The 20,659-nt window shown below is 47.8% G+C and overlaps 1 protein-coding gene across 2 annotated transcripts in view; it reads left to right on the forward strand.

Annotated features, from left to right (window-relative positions):
- Window positions 1–20,659, forward strand: part of SEC63 (SEC63 homolog, protein translocation regulator) — a 261,114-nt gene that overhangs the window by 203,615 nt on the left and 36,840 nt on the right. For both annotated transcript variants that reach the window (XM_029595314.1, XM_029595313.1), the window contains exon 20: window positions 15,061–15,165. In XM_029595314.1, coding sequence (XP_029451174.1) covers window positions 15,061–15,165 — 105 coding nt within the window. The remainder of the gene's footprint in view (window positions 1–15,060; window positions 15,166–20,659) is intronic.

The following is a 20,659-nucleotide window of genomic DNA, read 5'->3' on the forward strand; positions in this document are numbered from 1 at the left end:
TTCTTAAAGGCTTGCTTCATATTAAGCCACCCTTGCGGCCTCCAGCCCCTTCTTGGGACCTTAATCTTGTTCTTGGTCGGCTCATGAAACCTCCATTTGAGCCTCTTCACTCCTGTGACCTAAAATATCTCACATGGAAGGTGATTTTCTTTCTAGCTATCACTTCAGCTCGCAGGGTTAGTGAATTACAGGCCCTAGTTACCTATCCGCCTTACACTAAACTCTTGCAGGACCGGGCGGTACTCCGCACTCACCCTAAATTCTTACCTAAGGTAGTTTCAGAGTTTCACATTAATCAATCCATCATACTACCTACCTTCTTTCCCAGGCCCCATTCCAATCCAGGAGAACAGGCTCTGCATACCCTCGACTGTAAACGGGCTCTAGCGTTCTACCTAGACCGTACAGTTGCCCACAGGAAGAGCACTCAGCTATTCGTCTCCTTCCATCCCAACAAATTAGGGCAACCTGTGGGTAAGCAGACTCTCTCCTCCTGGTTGGCGGACTGCATATCCTTTTGCTATCAGCAAGCAGGCATTCCTTTTCATGACCGTGTTAAAGCACACTCTGTGAGGGCCATGGCGACTTCAGTAGCACACCTACGATCAGTGCCGCTTCCTGACATTTGCAGGGCTGCCACCTGGAGCTCACTCCACACCTTCACAGCCCACTATTGCTTGGACAAAGCCGGAAGACAAGATTCCATCTTCGGCCAATCTGTCCTGCGTAACCTGTTTCCAACGTGACGTACCAACACCCTTCCGCCTACCTGGTGGGATTCAGGATGCCCTCTACCAAATTCCACCCCAGTTGTTGTGCCTGTTGCACGCCGTTGGGTACATTTGGTGCATGTTTGGACATCCTCAGCTCGGTACTCACCCATATGTGAGGACTACCATCCTGCTTGTCCTGTGAGAAAGCAAATGTTGCTTACCTGTAACAGGTGTTCTCACAGGACAGCAGGATGTTGGTCCTCACGAAACCCGCCCGCCGCCCTGCGGTGTTGGGTTCGAAATGCTTTGTTTTATTTTTTTCCGCACTGCCTGTAGCTATAAAATAAGACTGAAGGGGGGCCCCTGCTGGCTGCAGGGTTAGTGCCATGCTGGGCATGCCCAGTAGAGCCCAGTCAAAGTTCTGGAAACTTTGACAGAAGTTTTCCGTGATTGGGCTCCATCCTGATGATGCCACCCATATGTGAGGACTAACATCCTGCTGTCCTGTGAGAACACCTGTTACAGGTAAGCAACATTTGCTTTCCCCCTTCTTAAGGGTTCTCTTTGTCAGCAATATGACAGGCCTAGTGCTCTGTGTAGCCTAGCAGAATTGTTCCCTTTTCCTGCAGCTTGTTTGTGTTATGCTTTCCTTCAGTTTGTCTGGAAATTTGTGCCTTGTGTGACTGGCACACGAGGCCTACCCAGACCTCTAGTCCCCAGGCTAGAGGTCTGGGTAGGCCTCTAGCCTGGGGACTTGCCTGAGTTCACATCCAGGCAGGAGTTCTGTGAAGTTTCATCAAACCACTGGGCATAGTCAGTGGCTCAGACAGCCAAGGACTCCAGGACCCCGGAATATTCCTGGGGAGGAGAGCTCATCTTCCCCACGCTGCTGGGACCTAGTCTCCATGGGCCCAAATTAATCTTCACCTCTAGTGCCCTGGATGGCATAGCCTTCTCTCCTGCTTGACAGCATGCTTTGGCAGTGCAGTCTCCTTGGAGAAGAGGGTTGAGCATGAGCCTGGGCAATCAGCTCTGTTACTGCACCATTGATGTCATGCCCAAAATTGGCTGCTTGTGCACGTCTGTGCCAGTGTACAAGTGGTCAGACGCTGGAAGTGAAGCAGCAATGCTGTTGAGTGCTATGGGTGCCTGTGGATTCCATCATGTGCTGTGGGTGCCCGTGGATGCTGTCAAGAACCATGGACACCATTGAGCGCTGTTGTCAGCAAACCTTGGCAGGTGCCATCAATGCATAGAACACCAAGTGCACCTTCGGGGCCTCGAGTGTCAGGGTGCCATTGATGCTGTTAAGTGCCATCAACACCTGCGGGCGAAACTGTAGAAGCATTATGAGCGCTGCTGACGCCATAGTTCATCAAGATGCCAGGGTCATCGGCATCATGGAGTGCCTGGGTGCCATGGAGTTCAGCATCTCCATCACTGCCAGGGGACCATCAGCGCCATTGATGTTGTGGAGGGCAGTGTTCGCATCATTGAACGTGGTAAGAGCCATACAGGGCATCAAGCACTGTCAGTTCACTTGCCAGGGTATGCCTTGAAATTGGACTTCCTGGACAAAATGCATCAGTGCAGGGGCTACTGATCGCCCTCAAGGGCCACTGACAGGTGGCACCACGGGCACCATCCAGTTCCCTCGTATTTTGGACATCATGATGTGCTGTGCTGTATTATAATAGGATCGGCGCTACTGCACGCTTCTTGACAATTAGCTCATTCACAGTGCACCACCGCAGGTACCAGCAGCTATGGTGCCGGTCCATGCTGTGGTAGGAACGTGGGCTATGATGCCAACATGGAGCAGGGCAGGCACTGCAATGTCAGATGTCTGTGTGACACAAGGGAAGGTGGAGCATCGCTACATGGGTGCAAAACTCTGCAGTCACAATGTTGAGGTTAAGTGCAGAATCACCACAGTTACTTGTGCCTTCTAGTGTGTGTCATTGCATGATGGAATGCATCACAGGCTTGTGCACTGGGATGCTTTAGCTTTTCGGGTGAGAATGTGCTCCTATTCACTCCAGCGCCACCCTTTTGGGGTGGGCCTGAGCTTGTAGCGTTGTTATACCTCCCCCATGGGGAGGGGACTGGCTTTATGGACCCCCTCCCATACTGACTTATGCTCTGGATCCCCTTCACAGGAAAGCCTCCAGGATGCATATCATTGCCGGTTTGTTGCTCCAGCAGCAAAGGGGAGGAGCAGTGGGGGGTCAGCTGTATCACTTTCACTTTCGTCCCTGCCATAGTGTCAGACTATTCAGCCACCAGCAACTTGCTGCGTCGCCGTTAGAGCCTAATAGGTGAGCGACTGAGTCCCCCTCTCGAATGAGGAGTTCCGGAATCATGATGACCCGGTTAATGTTGCAGCTTTGAAAGGCAACCATAGCAGGTTCCCTCTCAACACTTTGCTTTCTATTCAGGGAAGGGGTTGTTTTCGCTCTCCCTTCTCTGGGTGGGCTTTGCCTCTGAGTGGCTGTTTTCCCCCTTTACTGTTCTTTGTATCCCACTGAATCAGAGAGCACGTCTGGGAGGAGCACTCACAAAACCACTTTGTGGTACCTTGTAGCAGAGATGCCTTGTGGCATATGGAGAGTGGTCTCTGATTCCCCGCAGTGTTAGCATTGAATTTCCTTATGTGGGATTCCGCCCTCAGCAGTAGATGAGGATTTCTCCCACATGTAGAGGGGGAGTGTCTCTTCTGATACCTGCTGGGCACAGCATGCATGATTTCACTTTTGTAATTAGTGTTTCATTTAGGTGGTACTGTACCACTGAAGGGAAAGTTCCATCCCCTCTGCATACCAAATGGCGCATATGCCTTCAAACAACACGTCCTAACCATGGCAGCATGCATCAGGGAGCAGGGGATCTTGCAAAAGAGGCCACAAACCAATTTTACGGTTGCTTAAGTGATGTCTAATTTGCCTTCAGCTGACTGTAATGAATAAGGAGCTAATGTACCGGAAGGTGAACGGCTCGATGGACTCTTGGTCTGACCCAGTATGGCATATCTGTTCTTAAGAGGTATTTTGCAAGATTCAATTAACTTCCCCTTCTTTGCAGCAACTTGTATACCTCTCCTAACTCTCACAGAAGATTCAGAAACTGAGATTTAAACGGTTTACAGTGGGCACTGGTAGAAAAAGGCCTGTGACTGAGAAACCCAGTTTCCCCAACTTTGAAGCATCCTGAGTATCCACCCCGCACTCCCACAGAGAAGCCTGACATCCAGGACTCTGAATCCCAGAAATAATTGGATTATAGTGGGCTCTGGTAGAACAAGACCTGTGATGAAGACACCCACTCTCCCCGCTAGTACCCTTACATAATGTATTTTCTACATTGGAAAATGAAGAAGTCCAAATAACAGACTATGAAATGGTCTGAAACGGAAGTAGTCACCCAGTATACCCAAGCACCCTTCAACATGATTAAATGTCTTAAAAGTAAGCTGCTTCTGCTGAGACATTCAATCATCAAAGGAATCAACTTAGGAACACATGATGGGGACACAATAGTAAAATGCCTTCCAGGATCCTCAGCTAACTGAAATGCAAACCAGGTGGTCAACACAATTATAGAAGAAAGTAAGAATTCTGATATCTGTGTTATCCATCTGGGGACCAATGACCTTGCTAGAAACAAAACCCATAAAGTACAGAAAGATTTCCAAAAAAATAGGGAAAAAGATTACACATGGCAAAGGCTCTTGCCTTTTCAGAAGTATTTCCTGTTCATGGAAAGGGAAAGGAAAGGTCATGCCATACAGATAACTTCAGTGTCTGGCTCAAAACCTGATGTAAAGAATGTGGATTTGGATACTTTGGAAGCTGGGGCCATGTATGGAACAATAAAAGATTATATGGTAATGATGGCTTACATTTTTCAATGGCAGGAAAGAGGATGCTAAATGAAAAATTCAGATCATACATCAGGCATTTAAACTAAGGAACGGGGGTGGCAGGAGGTGGCCAGGGAACTTGGCATGTCACCCCCAAGCAAAACAGGAAGAGGGAAGAGAAAGTAACAAAATCAACCAGTTCAAAAATGCAGAAAAGTTGACTAGGAAAAGCAGCTGGAAGGCTATGACTACAAATGCTTGTAGTCTGGGTAGTAAAATCCCAGACCTGCAGGCCCTAATGGTGGAGGCAGATTTGGATATTATTGTAGTTACGGAGACATGGTTCATTGATTCTCATGATTGGGATATGACCATCCCTGGCTATAACTTGCTAAGAAAGGACAGAGAGAACAGGAAAGGGGGAGGAGTAGCTCTTTATGTCAAAAACTATATCCAAGCAACTGAATTGCAAGGGACAAGGGGTAAAGAAGCATTGTGGACTGTCCTAAAAAAAAAAGATGGTATTTCCATTTTTACTGCCTGATCTACAGGGAGATGAATATAGAATTAAGGAAAGCAAAAGGTCATGCGGAAGAAAGGATGGCCAAAGAGGTAAAACGAGGAGACAAAACCTTCTGATATCAGTGAAAGAAAGGAGGTCAAAAGTAGTATAGTGAAATTGAAAGGTGACAAGGAACAATGTGTGGAAAGTAATGAAGAAATGGCAGAAATATTAAATGAATACTTCAGCTCGGTATTCACTAAAGAATACCCTGGAGAAGGTCTGTTGCTGATTAACAAGACTGTAGATGGGATTGGAGTAGATGAAACTCCATTTATAGCAGATAATATATGGGAGGAGTTAGGCAAACTGAAAGTGGATAAGGCCATGGGCAGGATGAGATACACCCAAGACACTGAGAGAGCTCAGAGATGTGCTGGCGGGTCTACTGAAGGGATTGTTTAGTAGTTCCTTGGAAATGGCTGTGGGATTGGAGAAGAGGAGTGGTTGTCCCACTTCACAAGAGTGGTAGCAGAGAGGAGGCTGGAAATTATAGGCCAGTTAGCCTCACCTTGGTGATGGGAAAACTAATGGAGACTGCTGAAGGAAAGGGCAGTGCACTACCTACAATCCGGTGAGATGTTGGACCTGAGGCAGCATGGATTCACCAGAGGGATGGTCCTGTTAGACAAATCTGATTGATTTTTTTGATTGTGTGACTAGAGAATTGGATAGAGGAAGAGTGCTAGATGTGATCCACTTGGATTTCAGCAAAGCTTTTGATATGGTCCCACATAGGCTTGTGAATAAAATAAGTTTGGGAGTGAGCACCAAGGTGGTGGTGTAGTTACAAACTGGTTGACTGATAGAGTGTAATGGGAAATGGAACCTACTCTAAAAAGAGAACTGTGCTAAGTGGAGTGCCACAAGGATTGGTGTTGGGACCAGTTCTGTTCAATACCTTTGTAAGTGACCTTACGGAAGGGGGTAGAAGGTAAAATTTGCCAATTTGTGGATGATACTAAGATCTGCAATAGAGTGGACACACCTGAAGGAGTAGAGAATGAAAAGTGATTTAAGAAAGCTTGAAGAATGGTCAAAGATTTGGCAGCTGAGATTCAATGTCAAAAAGTGCAGTAATGTATCCTGGGGTAAGGTAATCCAAAAGAGCTATATGTGATGGGGGGATGCAAGACAGATGTTCATGGACCAGAAGAGAGATCTTGGGGTAATAAGTGTCTGGAGATCTGAAGATGGCGAAACAATTTGACAAGGCAATAGCTAAAGCTGACTGACCTCACATGGGGATTTCAGTGAGGAAGAAACTCCATATGATCTGTGGGGGGACGATACTACTGAGTCGTCCTCCTCCGATGTCTCCAAGGACATCCTCTCGGAAACGTCCATCCCCCCCCCCCGGAGGAGCGGTGCCGATCTCCACTGGAGATCGGCACCGCTGGAGGACTTAACCTTTGCCGGTTTCATCTGCACCCTGATGGTCTATTCCCTTCCAACTCCTAATGGAAGAGAATGCCAGATACCACATGCTGGAGGTGCTCCAGCTTGTTGATGTGCCAAAAGAGGTGTTTGTTTTGGTTTTCCATTTCCATTCCAGTTTGTCTCCATATTTATAATTTGTGCTGAAGGTCAGTTCTGGGTGTGATATCGAGGTGGGGTATTTTACTAGCATGTAGGCATTTGTATCAATCTTATTTGTTGTGTTTTCTCAATAGGATATGCATTGGTGGTAAATACTGTCTTTTCATAAGGAGGGTTATTGTGTCTGGTAGTAAAGAGAGTTTGTTTTGCTTTTACTGACATGTCATCAGAACCAGAATATCTTTTTTTTATATGGTGTCTTGTATGGATAATGCCCTAGTTTTGCTCTGCACCCATTTTTGGGAGTTGAAGGGGTTCCTGAGGATGCAGAATGTATATTTACATTTAGCCCTGTGACAGTCACATGTTGGCATGTGAGAACCATCTGTCAGGTGTGTCCCGGCCGAAAAAAGGTTGAGAACACTGCTCTAGAGGACACCTGCTGAGAACAACCACAGGAAACCAGAGGGTAATACTTCCTCTGGTGGTAGAAGGACCTATATGCCCCTTGCCTCGCCAATCTTCTGGCAGAGGATGGGGGGGTCTGAGGTACGAGCTGAAAGATGCTGGAGGGTCTCATGATGATCTTTTAGCTGAGCCACAGCATCTTGGACCTTATCCCCAAAACGTTTACCCCCTGTACCTCCAGCTGGAGATTTGAAGCTGAGCCAGGCCATCTTGCGGGCTCCGATGCCCACTGCGGCCACACAAGCTGAAGTCTTGAAAACGTTGTACATGGAATGCATGCAATGCAAACCTGGAGAAATGGAAAGAGAAATATAGCACCTAACACAGTCCCAGGATCTGCAATAATGCACACAAACTAACCTGCACAAAGTTACACCTGTATTATGGAACACACTCAAACAGTAATAACCCTATCTATGAAAAGGCAACACTACAAATATTACACCAGGCCCTAAACACTAATACACCTCCTATTAGGAAAACAGAACAAGCCAAGCTGCTATAGATCCCCACACAGAAATTATTGTAAAACTATACTAATAAATGTTACAAAACAGCTGATGCAAAAAACAAATCGGAAGCCGATCAATGATGCTGAAAGCAGAACAAATAATAGTGATCGGTGTATCAAGGGATTCTTTATTGGTATATTGCCCTGGGCAGCTGATGAACAGAACATACATGAATTAAAAACTCATAAAAAGTATTAAAAATATTTCAAAACAGCAGACACATCACACAATCCCAATAATTAAAATGGCAGTCACCTCGCTGACCAGGGGGAGAGATGGAAAGAGAAATATAGCACCTAACATAGTCCCAGGTACAAACTTAGATTGTAAGCCCTCTGGGGATAGGGAAATACCCACAGTACCTATAAGTAATACACTTTGAAGTGCTGAAAAAAGTGTGAAAAGTGGAACATAAATCTAAATTAAATAAATAAAAAATAAATATAAATTTAAGAATAATCAGAGAAAATTCTTTTTCACTCAACGCACAATTAAGCTCTAGAATTTGTTGCCAGAGGATGTGGTTAGTGCAGTTAGTGTAGACAGGTTCAAAAAAGGTTTGGATAAGTTCTTGGAGGAGAAGTCCATTAGCGGCTATTAATCAAGTTTACTTAGGGAATAGCCACTGCTATTAATTGCATCAGTTGCATGGGATCTTCTTGGTATTTTGGTAATTGCCAGGTTCTTGTGGCCTGGTTTGGCCTCTGTTGGAAACAGGATGCTGGGCTTGATGGACCCTTGGTCTGACCCAGCATGGCAATTTCTTATGTTCTTATCAAGAAAAATAAACTTAAGTCACCTTTACTTACCCTCTCCAGCAGCTCTCCTACTCCTTTCCCTTGCAGACCAATAACACACACCAAAAGCAGCAGTGGCTGCTGAAGCTCTGTCCTCAAGGTCCTCTTCCTTAGGGCCCACAACCAGTCACTCATACATAGTCTCTGCCTCACACAGGCCAGTAACCTCCCTAACTAGTCTCTCTTCCTCACACACACACACCAGTCACCTCCCTGACCAGTCTGTCTCTCACGCACACACCAAGTCACCTCCCTGTCCAGTCTCTGTCTCACGCACACACCAAGTCACCTCCCTGTCCAGTCTCTGTCTCACGCACACACCAGTCACCTCCCTAACCAGTCTGTCTCTTTCTCACAGAAACACATGCTCACGTGGAGCCTCTTCTCATTGCTTGGCCCGATAAGCCTGGCTTCCGCTCTTCAATCGCTGCCGGCCTGGCCTCCGGCGGCACTCAGCGTCTCTCCACTCTTCGGCCCACTGACCTAGCCTCCAGCGGCAGTGCGCAGGATCTCTTGCATTTCAGCCGCTGCCGGCCTGACCTCCAACAGTGGCGCTCAGCATCTGTCCACTCTTCAGCTGCCAGCCTGGCCTTCAGCGGTGCTCAGCGTCTCTCCGCTCTTCGGCCTGCCGGCCCGGCCTCCAGCAGCAGCACACAGGGTCTCTCTGCTCTTCAGCCCCGCCTCTGGGCTGGCACTCCCCTATCAACTACATCGGCCAATCCGCCCCTGGGGAGAAGGGAAGCACAAGTGGGGCAGTGAGACACCGGGAGCCGCAACACACTGGCATGTCGCGACACACCGGTTAAGAATCGCTGCTCTAGAGGCCTCTCAGAGCAGCCAAGGATAAGCCTCAGCCGAGCCCCGCTATGGGGTTTTGACTGGGAAAGAGAGGGAGTGCAAGTCCAGTCACTATGCCCTTGGCGCTGGCCCCTCCAGTAGGAGGCCGTCTGCGATTCTTTTTGAATTGCTGGCTAACGATCTCCTCGGACCGGTGGGATCTTTCCATCATTCGCTGGGATATTTAAACTTCCTGAGTGTGCCCGGGGATGCTCCTCTGTGCCCTTCTTGGGGTCAGTTTTCCCATCAGGAAATACTGTTGTCTGAGCTCTCCGCCATTCAAGCCAGTTCCTCTGCGGAGGTAGGAAACGGGATTTTACTCCATATTTCCTGATCCCCCCAGGAGGACCGAAAGACTCTGTCCCATCTAGACTTGAGAGCTTTGAACCAGTTTCTCAAACGAGAAAAGTTCAAGATGATCTCCCTCGGCGCATTAATCCCTCTCTTGCTCCCCACGATCTCAGATGCATATGCTCACATTGACATCTCCCACAGCCAGCGGAGATACCTCCGCTTCCTGGTAGGCACTAGGCATTTTCAATACAGGGTGCTGCCATTCAGCCTCGCATCAGTGCCTCGCGTCTTCACCAAATGCCTAGTGCCGGTGGGAGTGCACCTGCGCCGTTTGGGAGCGCAGGTGTTCCCCTATTTGGACGATTGGTTAATCAAGAGCAATTTCCAAGGGAGAATGCTTCAGTCACTGCACTTGACCATCCAGGTGCTGGAGTCTCTCAGGTTTGTCATTAACTACCCAAAGTCCCATCTAACCCCGTCGCTGCACCTGAATTTTATGAGCACTTGTCTGGACATGGTGGAAGCCAAGGCCTATCTGCCCCGTGACCGGGAACTCACTCTGGAAGCTTTAGGGGGCTCGGTACGCTGGGGCCAGCAGGTCACTGCCCACCTCATGCTACGCTTTCTGGGTCTTATGGCGGCCACGGTCCATGTCACACCCTTTGCCCGCCTACACATGCACAGGCCACAGTTTTCCCTGCGGTCCCAGGACCTCAATGTCCGGATAAGTGTGATGCCACTACTCCAGACCTTCTTGTCCTGGTGGGAGAACCTGGCCAATTTGGAGCAAGGCCCTCCCCCCTCCATGCAGGTTGTTCTCACCACAGATGAATCCACACTGGGATGGGGTGCCCATGTGGAGGGGCTCCCGACCCAGGGCCTGTGATCGGCTCAGGAAGCTCAGTGTCAAATCAACTTCCTGGAGCTCCAGGCAATCCGTTACAGTCTGTGGGTGTTCCAGGATCGCTTGGTGACCAAATCAGTCCTAATCCAGACCGACAATCAGGTGGCGATGAGGTACATCAACAAACAGGGGGGCACGGGGTTGTTCCCTCTATTCCAGGAGGCCGTTCAAATTTGGTCTTGGGCCCACTTTCAGGGTTTATCACTTTGAGCCGTGTATGTGGCGAGGACGGAGAAAGTAGTGGTAGACCAACTCAGTCTGGCTTTTTGGCCCCACGAGTGGTCCCTAGACTCGGCGGTAGCAAACACGATCTTCTGTCTTTGGGGCATCCTAGACATGGATCTGTTTGCCTCCCCCTGCAACAACAAGGTGGAGGGAGTCCTTTCTCCCTCTTCGTTGAAGAGGGCAAACAGCCTCGGATGCCTTTACCCACCATTGCGGCAAGGGGCTTCTGTACGCGTATCCCCCGCTTCCGCTGGTGATAAAGACGCTCCTGAAGCCCTGTCAGGACAGGAGAACCATGATCCTCATAGCCCCCTATTGGCCACGGCAATTTGGTTCCCACTCCTGCAGGACCTCTCTGTCCGGAACCCAATCAATCTGGGAACTTCCCCGACCTTAGTCTCTCAGGATCGGGGCAGGCTGTGCAATCCTGATCTCAGGCATTGTCTCTAACGGGTTCTGGTTGCCTCCAGGAAGCCTTCGACTAGAAAGTCATACAGCCTGAAGTGGAAGAGGTTTGGTGTGAGCAGCACGGGATGGACCCATTTACCTGCTACACCCCGAAGCTCTTGGACTACCTGTTGCACCTGTCGGAAGCTGGGTTAAAGACCAACTCAGAGTGCATCTCAGCACCATTGGGGCTTATCAGAGGGTGAATGGTGCGCCCATATCAGTACAACCCTTGATTGGATATTTCATGCGTGGTCAGCTTCAGTTGAAGCCCCCTCTGCATCTTCCGCCTCTTTCCTGGGAACTTAATGTGATTTTGGCTTGCCTCATGAAGGACCCTTTTGAGCCTATGTGCACATGTGAATTGAAATTTCTGACCTGGAAGGTCATATTCTTGGTTGCAGTCACCTTAGCAAAGATGGGTCAGTGAACTTCAAGCATTGGTGACGTACCCACCTTATACAAAGTTCTTCATACGCACCCTAAGTTCTTGCTTAAGGTGGTATCTGACTTCCACCTGAACCAATCTATCGTCCTATCCACCTTCTTTCCCAGACCTCATTCACACTCAGGCAAACGGGCCTTGCAATACTTTGGGTTGTATGAGGGCCTTAGCATTCTACCTTGAGAGGATGGCAGGCCATTGGCAGTTAACACAACTCTTCATCTTATTTGATAAGAACAGAATGGGAGTGGCTGTGGCCAAGGACATCCGGTCTACCTGGCCGGCAGGCTGCATATCTTTCTTATACGCAGAAGTGGGACTGCAGCTTGGGGACCATGTTACGGCTCTCTCCGTCAAGCTATGGCAACCTCAGTGGCCCACTTAAGAGCAGTCCTGTGATGGAGATCTGTAGAGCTGCAAAGTGGAGTTTTCTTCATACGTTTGCCACTCACTATTGCCTGGACAGAGATGGCCGCCAAGATAGTAGCTTTGGCCAATCTGTCCTCTCTAACCTTTTTCAGGTCTAAACCCAATTCTTCCACCTAGGGCCTTGTTTTTCGGATTCAGGCTGTCTTCCTCCATTATCAAAAGCATCTAAACAATGGTCCAAAACGCAGCTGCAAGAATACTCACGAATACCAGAAGAAGAGACCACATCTCACCCATCTTAAAAGACCTCCACTGGCTCCCTATTCACTTCAGAATCATCTACAAATCCGTTACCATCATATACAAGTCCATCCACCACCTTACTTCACTTGACCTTCAAAACCCGCTCAACCTACACAACTCTCTTAGACCGACCAGAGAAGCCTACAGAGGATTCCTCCAGATACCCAATACGAAATTCACGCGGCACATAACCTCAAGAGAACGGGCTTTCTCGACAGCCGGGCCATCACTCTGGAACTCCATCCCCACGAACCTTCGCGAGGAGCCGTGCCTGTCAACCTTCCGAAAAAGATTAAAAACTTGGCTATTTAAACAAGCCTTCCCAGACCTCACCTGAATCACAACCTATCTTCTCAAAGAATGTAGCCACACCGGTTCTGTAAATAATTATTAATTTAGGATTTTAACCTACTGTTTTTTCTCTTGTCCCAGTTCCTGTGCCCCTGTTTCATTGTAACTGCAATTCCTCTGCACTAAATTCAGTTTTGTATTTTTTTGCACACCTTGTTCGAATGTAAACCGGCATGATGTGATTTTATCACGAATGCCGATATATAAAAACCTCTAAATAAATAAATAAAAATAAATAAATCTAGGTTCTGTTTGGTGTCCGTTCGAAAACAGCCTGCAGCTAGGATTTCACCCATGAGTGAGGACTACGATCCTGCTTGTCCTAGGAGAAAGCAGAGTTGCTTACCTGTAACAGGTGTTCTCCTAGGACAGCAGGATGTTAATCCTCACAAAACCCGCCTGCCACCCCGCAGAGTTGGGTTTCATTTTAAGCTTATTTTATTTTTTTAATTCTCTGTAACGAGACTGAAGGGGGAACCCCACATGGCCGCACGGATAGTGGCATGCTGGGCATGCTCAGTGTGCCAGTCAAAGTTCTAGAAACTTTGACAGAAGTTTTCCTTTCCAGGTAAGCAACTCTGCTTTATGCAATGTCAACAAATTATCTTATTGTAACTGTTTGATTTTTCCTTTTATTTTACAATCTTATGAGACCCTATAATTCTCCACATTCCTTCTAGCGTTGAAATCAGTAAATCATATTATCAATCTGTACAACCCTCACTAGGTTTTTCATGGGGGCTCCTTAGTGCTCAGCGGGAGTTCATAAAGTCACAAGCCTTTTTATATCACACTTTTATGTGCTGTGCTCTCCCCAGTGGACATCTCTTACTCTACCAGTTGCTCATCATGCTCTCAATGGCTTTCACATACAGTAGTTTTCAAAAGTATTCAATCCCTAAAAAGTCAGGTTTGTGTGGATTAGAAATGACACAAGATTGTCCCAGACAATTTTACAACATATGTAGAGAAATAATGAATTATGACTTTGAAAATTTACTTTGAGCGCACTGGTCTGCAATAAACATACTGTCTGGAACAATCTGCCTAAGTGTCATTTGTAATCCACACATATCTGCTGACTTTTTAGGGGATCAAATACTTTTGCAAGCCACTGTATATAACCACAGGCTCTCAGCTCTCAAAGAACCTTAATTTTGAATTTGTTACTGCAGCCACATCCACCTCTGTATCAAGCTGTCACTTGCTGTGCTCTCCTCAATGGCTGCTTCTTCTAGCAAATAAAGCTCACAGTGACTTTCACAACATGAACACAAGGTTGCTGGGCTCTCAGATCTCTCTAACTTGGCATCTGCTATTTCCAAACTCTTCTCAGTCTGTTTTTCCGGCATGAATAACAAATGCTTGCCATGAGAGCATGATGAGCAACTGGTAGAGTAAGAGATGTCCTCTGAGGAGAACACAGCATGTAACAGTGTGATATAAAAAGGCTTGTGACTTTAAGAACTCCCGCTGAGCACTAAGGAGCCCCCTTGAAAAAGCCTAGTGAGGCAAAACATAGATATGTTGGAGGGTTGTACAGATCCACCACAGGATTTACTGATTTCAATGCTTTGTGTGGAGAATTATACAGTTTCATAAGACTGTAAAATAAAAGGAAAAATCGAACAGTTCCAGTAAGATAAGTTGTTGACCTTGCATAAAAATTATGTACTCTCTAAGATGTAGATTGTAGATACTACTGTGAGGTAGAGATTTGTTTTTAGTTCACTGGAGTGTTATAAATGTAAAATAGAGTGAGGTACTGCGAGTAAATAAAGCGTGGGCAAGCTTCTCAGCGATGCTGAACTAACGACATAATTGAAGGGGGACAAGGGAGTGGTCTGTTGTCTCTAAAACGTAGAGTAAGGAATTGGAGACAAAGATGACAGCTACTTTGTTTTTCACAACCTGAAACTCAAATTGTAGCTGATGTGAATCTAAGAGGCATCTGTGAATGTTTGGCATAAAAAGGAAGAACGTTAGATACACTAAAGTTGTTTTGATGCAGCAACTCTGTTAGAAGAGACTGAACTGTATATAATGTAGAAGTTTTCATTCTGCTGTTGCTGGTAATAGCAGTGAGTGCTTCTGCCTGGTTCACCACTGTGACATTTTCAACAGTCCAGTTCCCTGGGAGACTGTAGGAACCAAGCAGAATTTAAGAAACGCTGAAAAATAGACGAAAATGAAACTGCAAAATGAAGAAAATAAAGATCTGCAATTCCACTTGAGATAGGAAGTAAAATTGAATCCTACACTTTCAAGAAAATGTTGTGACATGATCGTAATATTCATTGAAAGTGCTGAGTGTTGCACCATAGTGCATTGAATAGGTTTCTCATTTTAATTTATGAAGCTGCTTGCCGAGATGGATGTACACAGTGGTTGCTGTCATTTTTTACATAACTTATGCTTCCATGTGTTGGTTTTAGGTAGAACTGAAATTCCCTGCACCAAGTAGACCTGGAAACTATCAGTACACGGTGTTTCTCAGATCAGATTCATATATGGGCTTGGACCAGGTTAAACCATTGAAGGTAATTTCTATTTCCACATTTTTCAAATCTAATTGGATTGCAGTATGTTCTGATCATGTTTGGTTTGGGTGTCCTCTAAAGATGTGAACATTTCGATTTAGTAAGGATACTGGGGAGTCTGCGCGGCTGCAGTGAGCATTAGTCATGTCTTAGTTACCTAGCTCTGTGGTCTGTTGTATTGGAATGAAGATGATTTTGGAACTGAGGAAATTAAACATTTCTTTTGAGGTCTGAAAAAAACCTGTGTGTATTCCTTTAGTAGTAAGCATGCTGAGTTCTTATTTGGATTGCAGGTTCTATATAAAGCATAGTGATTATGGTTTTTAGTAGACGAGCAATGATGGCGCTTTCCTCAAGGGGCATTAAACATATCAGAAACACTTAAAAAAAAAAAATTCTCTTTGAATTGATTTTTCAGCAAGATGTTTTGTCCTAATTAATTTAATATACTCCACCAGCTGCTAAACACTTTCATTGGTTAGGCTGAGGAGCCCTCTCTTGTCAGGCCATAGCATTTTGAATACTTCACTCCCAAGTTCCACATCTTTCTCCCTCATAACTTTGCCTCTCACAACCATGTTGCATATCATGCTATTGTTCTGTTCATCCTCTTTCCACTAGACTGATTTTTTTTTTTTTTGCTTTCTCCCCATTGCTGTGCCATTTGTACCATTCTCCATTTCACCATCTGTTTCTGCCAACAAGCAGGCATGAATTGACCACTACATATGAATGATGTCTGCACATGGCACCAACACAGACCCAGCTCTCAGAGCTCAGTAAAACTTTACTGAGCATGTGCAGGAATTCCCATGCACTGCCTCTTGAATCCCTTGGTCTTTTTTTTGTCTGAGCTAGCACAAAAATGTGCTTCAGCCTCTCCAATATTTTTTTAGCTTTTTTTTTAATCATTATTTCTTTATTAACACATTTTTCTTAAACAAGTAACAGACTAGTCAACATACGGTTTGTTTTTCTTCCCCCCCCGTAAACCCAAGCCCTACTCCCCCACCCACTTTCCCATGCCCCCCTTCCCCCAAGCGTCTTTTTTTCAGATGAATAACCTGCAGATCCCAAAACTATTGTTCACACACTTTCATTTATGCTCGCCCATTTTGGCCAGAAGACGAAAAGTTGTTTTGCACTATATGTGGGAGAGAAGCGATGAACGACTTCCAGGTACTATAGACCACCTTCTGATACGAAATAATTTAAATGCTGTAGATTTGTATTCCATACATAATAAATCCACCATCCTAGATTTCCAGGGTGTTAAATGCTTGGAGAATCTGGTTCAAGCAGGGGATACAATATATATTTCTTAGCAACCAAAGAACACTTGTGTACAAACAAGAGAAGAATGGTCATCCATATCAAGATCTTGAGAATGCAGTCCCTGTATACCAAGCACTGCAGGCATTACAAACTTAATATGTAGTAAGATCCCAAAATGCTCTAATCTGAGGACATTCTCACAACCAATGGTACAATCAGCTGAGCTGGAAATTCCTAGCTGCATAGCTTGATAAGAAGACAATTACTCTGTGAAGTATTCTTAGTTGCTGCACCCGCAAAAGAACATTCCCTGTACGTACCCGGATCAGTCCAGACCATGGGTTGAGCCTCCTGTCCAGCAGATGGAGACAGACCAAAACTGAAAGGGTATCCTATATCAGGACAGAGCCTACCCTGCAGCCCTTCAGTATTTGTCTGTCTCCAGCAGGTGCCAGACAGCTCATCCTGCGGTTCCCTGTTAGCTTGCCCTTTTTCCCTTTGGGGTTCCTTCTTTGATTCTTTTCTCTGGGGCAAGCTCAAGCAAGTATTGTTTCAAGTAATTTCTTTGTGTAAAAAAAAAAAGTTACCTGTTTTAAATTTCTGTCACTTTCTTGACTGTGTTAGGGAGACAGTCCTGTCTCCCTCGCTCTTGGGGTTCCTAGGGGGGCTTGGCCCCTTGATTTGCTCAGCCTAGGTTCCCTTCCCAGTGACCTTCTTGTGGGGTGATACTGGTGAAGCCAGTCACTCCCCCTCAGCCTGCTGCCTTGCCTCAGGACGTCCATTCCTTGGGTGTACTTTCAGGGAAGCAGTTTCAGCAGTCAAACTTTGTACTTTTGTTGTGCAAGTTTGAAAAAAAAAAGGCAGCAAGGTTTTTGATTTGTAGGAGGGGAGTGGGGTTGATCTACTGCTCCTCTCCTCTGGGACTCCCCTATCAGCTGTTTTCTTTATTTCCCTCGCGGCTGTGTTAATTTCCTCATCCAGCGTTCAAACTTGTGCTTGGCCTGTGGAGAGCTGGCCTCCCGGCTCTCCAGAGATGGGGTGTGCTCCTGATGCCTCCCGGGTGGGGAGGGCTCCTCCGCGGCGGCGCAGGTAACTCGAGCCCAAGGTCGGGTTCCCCGACGCATGGCCAGGCCGTTCCTGACCCAAGAATCCGCGGGAATGGTGGCCATTTTGGGTATTTCACCCGATGCAGATTCTACTTCTCCATGGGCAGAGGAGCTGGATTCGCCGATTTTACCCCCCGATCTGAGCCCGGTATGCTCTCGGGGGGATGCCACGGACCCCCTCCCTCGCCTCCCCCCATGGAAAAATCGTCCCAGGCCCGTTTTACTTCGGATTTTGTGCTGCTTCTGCACAAATTATATCTAGCTAGCCTGCAGGAGGAGGAGGATCCTCCCCTGCTGCCCCCAACCCCTCCGAAACTCCCCCGGATGCCCGCGCCATCTCCCGCCACGGTTTCGGATCCGCAAGGCCCTGTCCAGGTGCGGATGGTCCCCTCCCTGTGGACCCCCCACAGCCCCCTGTGGACCCTGTTGATGAATTTGATGGGGAGGCCTGGGCTCAAGCCCCCCCCCCCCCCCCGCTCGAGAGCGACGAATCCCACTTCCTCCGCTTATTTCAGCACGAGGAGCTGGAACCTCTCATTCCCTTTGTTCTCCAGGAATTGGGAGTTGATGCTCCGCCGGATGATTCTGTGGCGGCGGCGATGCCACCGGACCCGGTCCTGGCGGGACTTAGGGCACTCCCTTGTACATTTCCATTCCATCCTATGCATAGACTGCTTCTCCTACGGGAATGGGAAGCCCCTGAGACGGGTCTCCGGGTTAGGAGGGCTATGGATAAGCTCTACCCGCTTCCTGAGGATTGCCTGGAGATGCTGAAGATTCCAAAGGTTAACTCTTCGGTTACCGCGGTAACTAAGCATACCACTATCCCAGTGGTGGGCGCCACAGCGTTGCGGGATGTTCAGGACCGCAAACTCGAATTTTATTTGAAGTGCATATTTGTGGTCCTAGCTCTGGGGATCCGGGCTACAATCTGCAGCCGTCTCATGCAGTGGGCAAGCCTTAGGTGGATGCAACAATTACTCAGCACCCAGGACCTCTGCAGAGGCAGAGCAGGTGGAACGCTTGGAGGGCGCCATTGCATATGGCACGGATGCCCTATATGACTTGCTTCGAGTCCAGGCTAAGGCTATGGTTTCCGCAGTTTCGGCCAGACGCCTCCTCTGGCTGCGCAGCTGGTCCGCGGACTCTTCGTCAAAGGCTCAGCTGGGCACTCTTCCTTTTAAAGGCAAGTTGCTTTTTGGTGAGGACCTGGAACAGCTTATTAAATCCTTGGGCGAGAACAAGGTCCATAAGCTGCCAGAGGACTGCCCTATACAGTCTAAGTGTTTCTTTCCGACTCGTACCCGCTTCAGGGGGGCAACGCCGGTAAGGCAACAGGGCACGAGGTTCATATCACAGAGGCGGCGCTTGCAGGTCCCAGTCGTGGTCTCATTCCTTTCGGGGCCGTTGCGGCTTCCGAGATGGCAGCCAGCAATACCCGGCCACCAAGTCCGCTCCCCAATGAGATCTGGCAGGTCCATTCCTCCGTACGAAACTTAGGTGGGCGTCTTTCTCTGTTTCGCGAGGAGTGGGCCAAAATCACGTCCGATCAATGGGTTCTCGAGGTGATAGAACACGGTTACGTGTTAGTTTGCCCGGGACCTACTGGATCTTTATCTAGTTTCCCCTTGTGGCCAATCAAAGAGGCCTGCAGTCTGTCAATTTATTTTATTTATTTATTTATTTTATATGCCGACATTCGATCGAGATATCACATCGGTTTCCAGATAACTAAAGGAATAGGGTGGTAACAGCCCTATTTTACATTATAACATGGTAATAAATGGATATAAGAATATTTTACATGTCAAGCCCTGGATAGGCTCCAGGAACTGGGGGCGATTACTCCTGTGCCATTGCAGGAACAAGGCGCCGGCCAGTATTCCATTTACTTCGTCATTCCCAAGAAGGACAATACCTTCCGTTCAATCCTGGATCTCAAGCGAGTCAACCGGTCCCTCAGGGTCCCTCATTTCAGAATGGAGACCCTGAGGGCGGTGATAGCAGCGGTCCGCCCCGGCGAATTTCTAGCCTCCCTCGACCTGACGGAGGCTTACCTCCACATACCAATTCTACGAGAGCATCAAAAATTTCTTCTATTCCATATCCTGGGCCAGCACTTCCAGTTCAGGGCTCTTCCTTTCGGCCTTGCTACCGCTCCCCACACCTTTACCAAGATCATGGAAGTCGTGGCGGCTGCACGCCGCCGGGACGGAATCTTAGTCCATCCTTATCTGGACGACTGGCTTGTGAGGGCCAAGTCCTCCGCCCTGTGCGCTCACGCAGTTGACAGGGTACTAGCTCTCCTCACTTTGCTCGGATGGATAATCAACTTCTCCAAAAGCAATCTCCAGCCCTCTCAGGTTCTGGAATTCCTGGGAGCTCGCTTCGACACTCGGGTCGGGAAAGTTTTTCTCCCAGACTTGTGGGCACTCAAGCTGATCGATCAAGTGAACAGCTTTGTATCCCTGCCACTTCCCACGGCCTGGGATTATCTGCAGGTTCTGGGGACCATGGCTTCCACTATCGACCTGGTCCCCTGGGCATTTGTGCATATGCGTCCTTTACAGAAAGCGTTGTTATCCCGCTGGCAACCGGTGTCCGAGCAGTTCAGGAGTCCCTGCCTCTTTCCGACTCTACCATTGCCGACATACAATGATGGCTCTCGCCGGCGCATCTCCTCAAGGGGATGCCTCTTCTGACTCCCTCATGGGTCATAGTCACGATGGACGCCAGCCTCTCCAGGTGGGGGGCGGTCTGTCAGTCACAAACGACTCAGGAGTACTGGTCCCCACTCCAGTCCCGTTGGCACATCAATCACCTGGAGGCCCGGGGGGTGCGCCTGGCTCTCAAGTTTTTTCTCCCCTGCAAGGCGGTTCGAGTTTTGTCGGGCAATTCCACATGGTGGCTTACATCAATTGACAGGGGGGTATTCGAAGTCGTCTGGCCCTGGAAGCCAGCAAGCTCTTCTACTGGGCGGAGAGGCACTTGGATCGTCTAGCTGCCTCTCACATAGCGGGCAAGGAGAATGTTCAAGCCGACTTCCTCAGCTGTCAACGTCTCGATCCCGGCGAGTGGGAGTTGTCCGCGGTGATGGAACTAATTGTTCTCTG

This window comes from Rhinatrema bivittatum, chromosome 3 (genome assembly GCF_901001135.1).
Source record: "Rhinatrema bivittatum chromosome 3, aRhiBiv1.1, whole genome shotgun sequence".
Lineage (NCBI taxonomy): Eukaryota > Metazoa > Chordata > Amphibia > Gymnophiona > Rhinatrematidae > Rhinatrema > Rhinatrema bivittatum.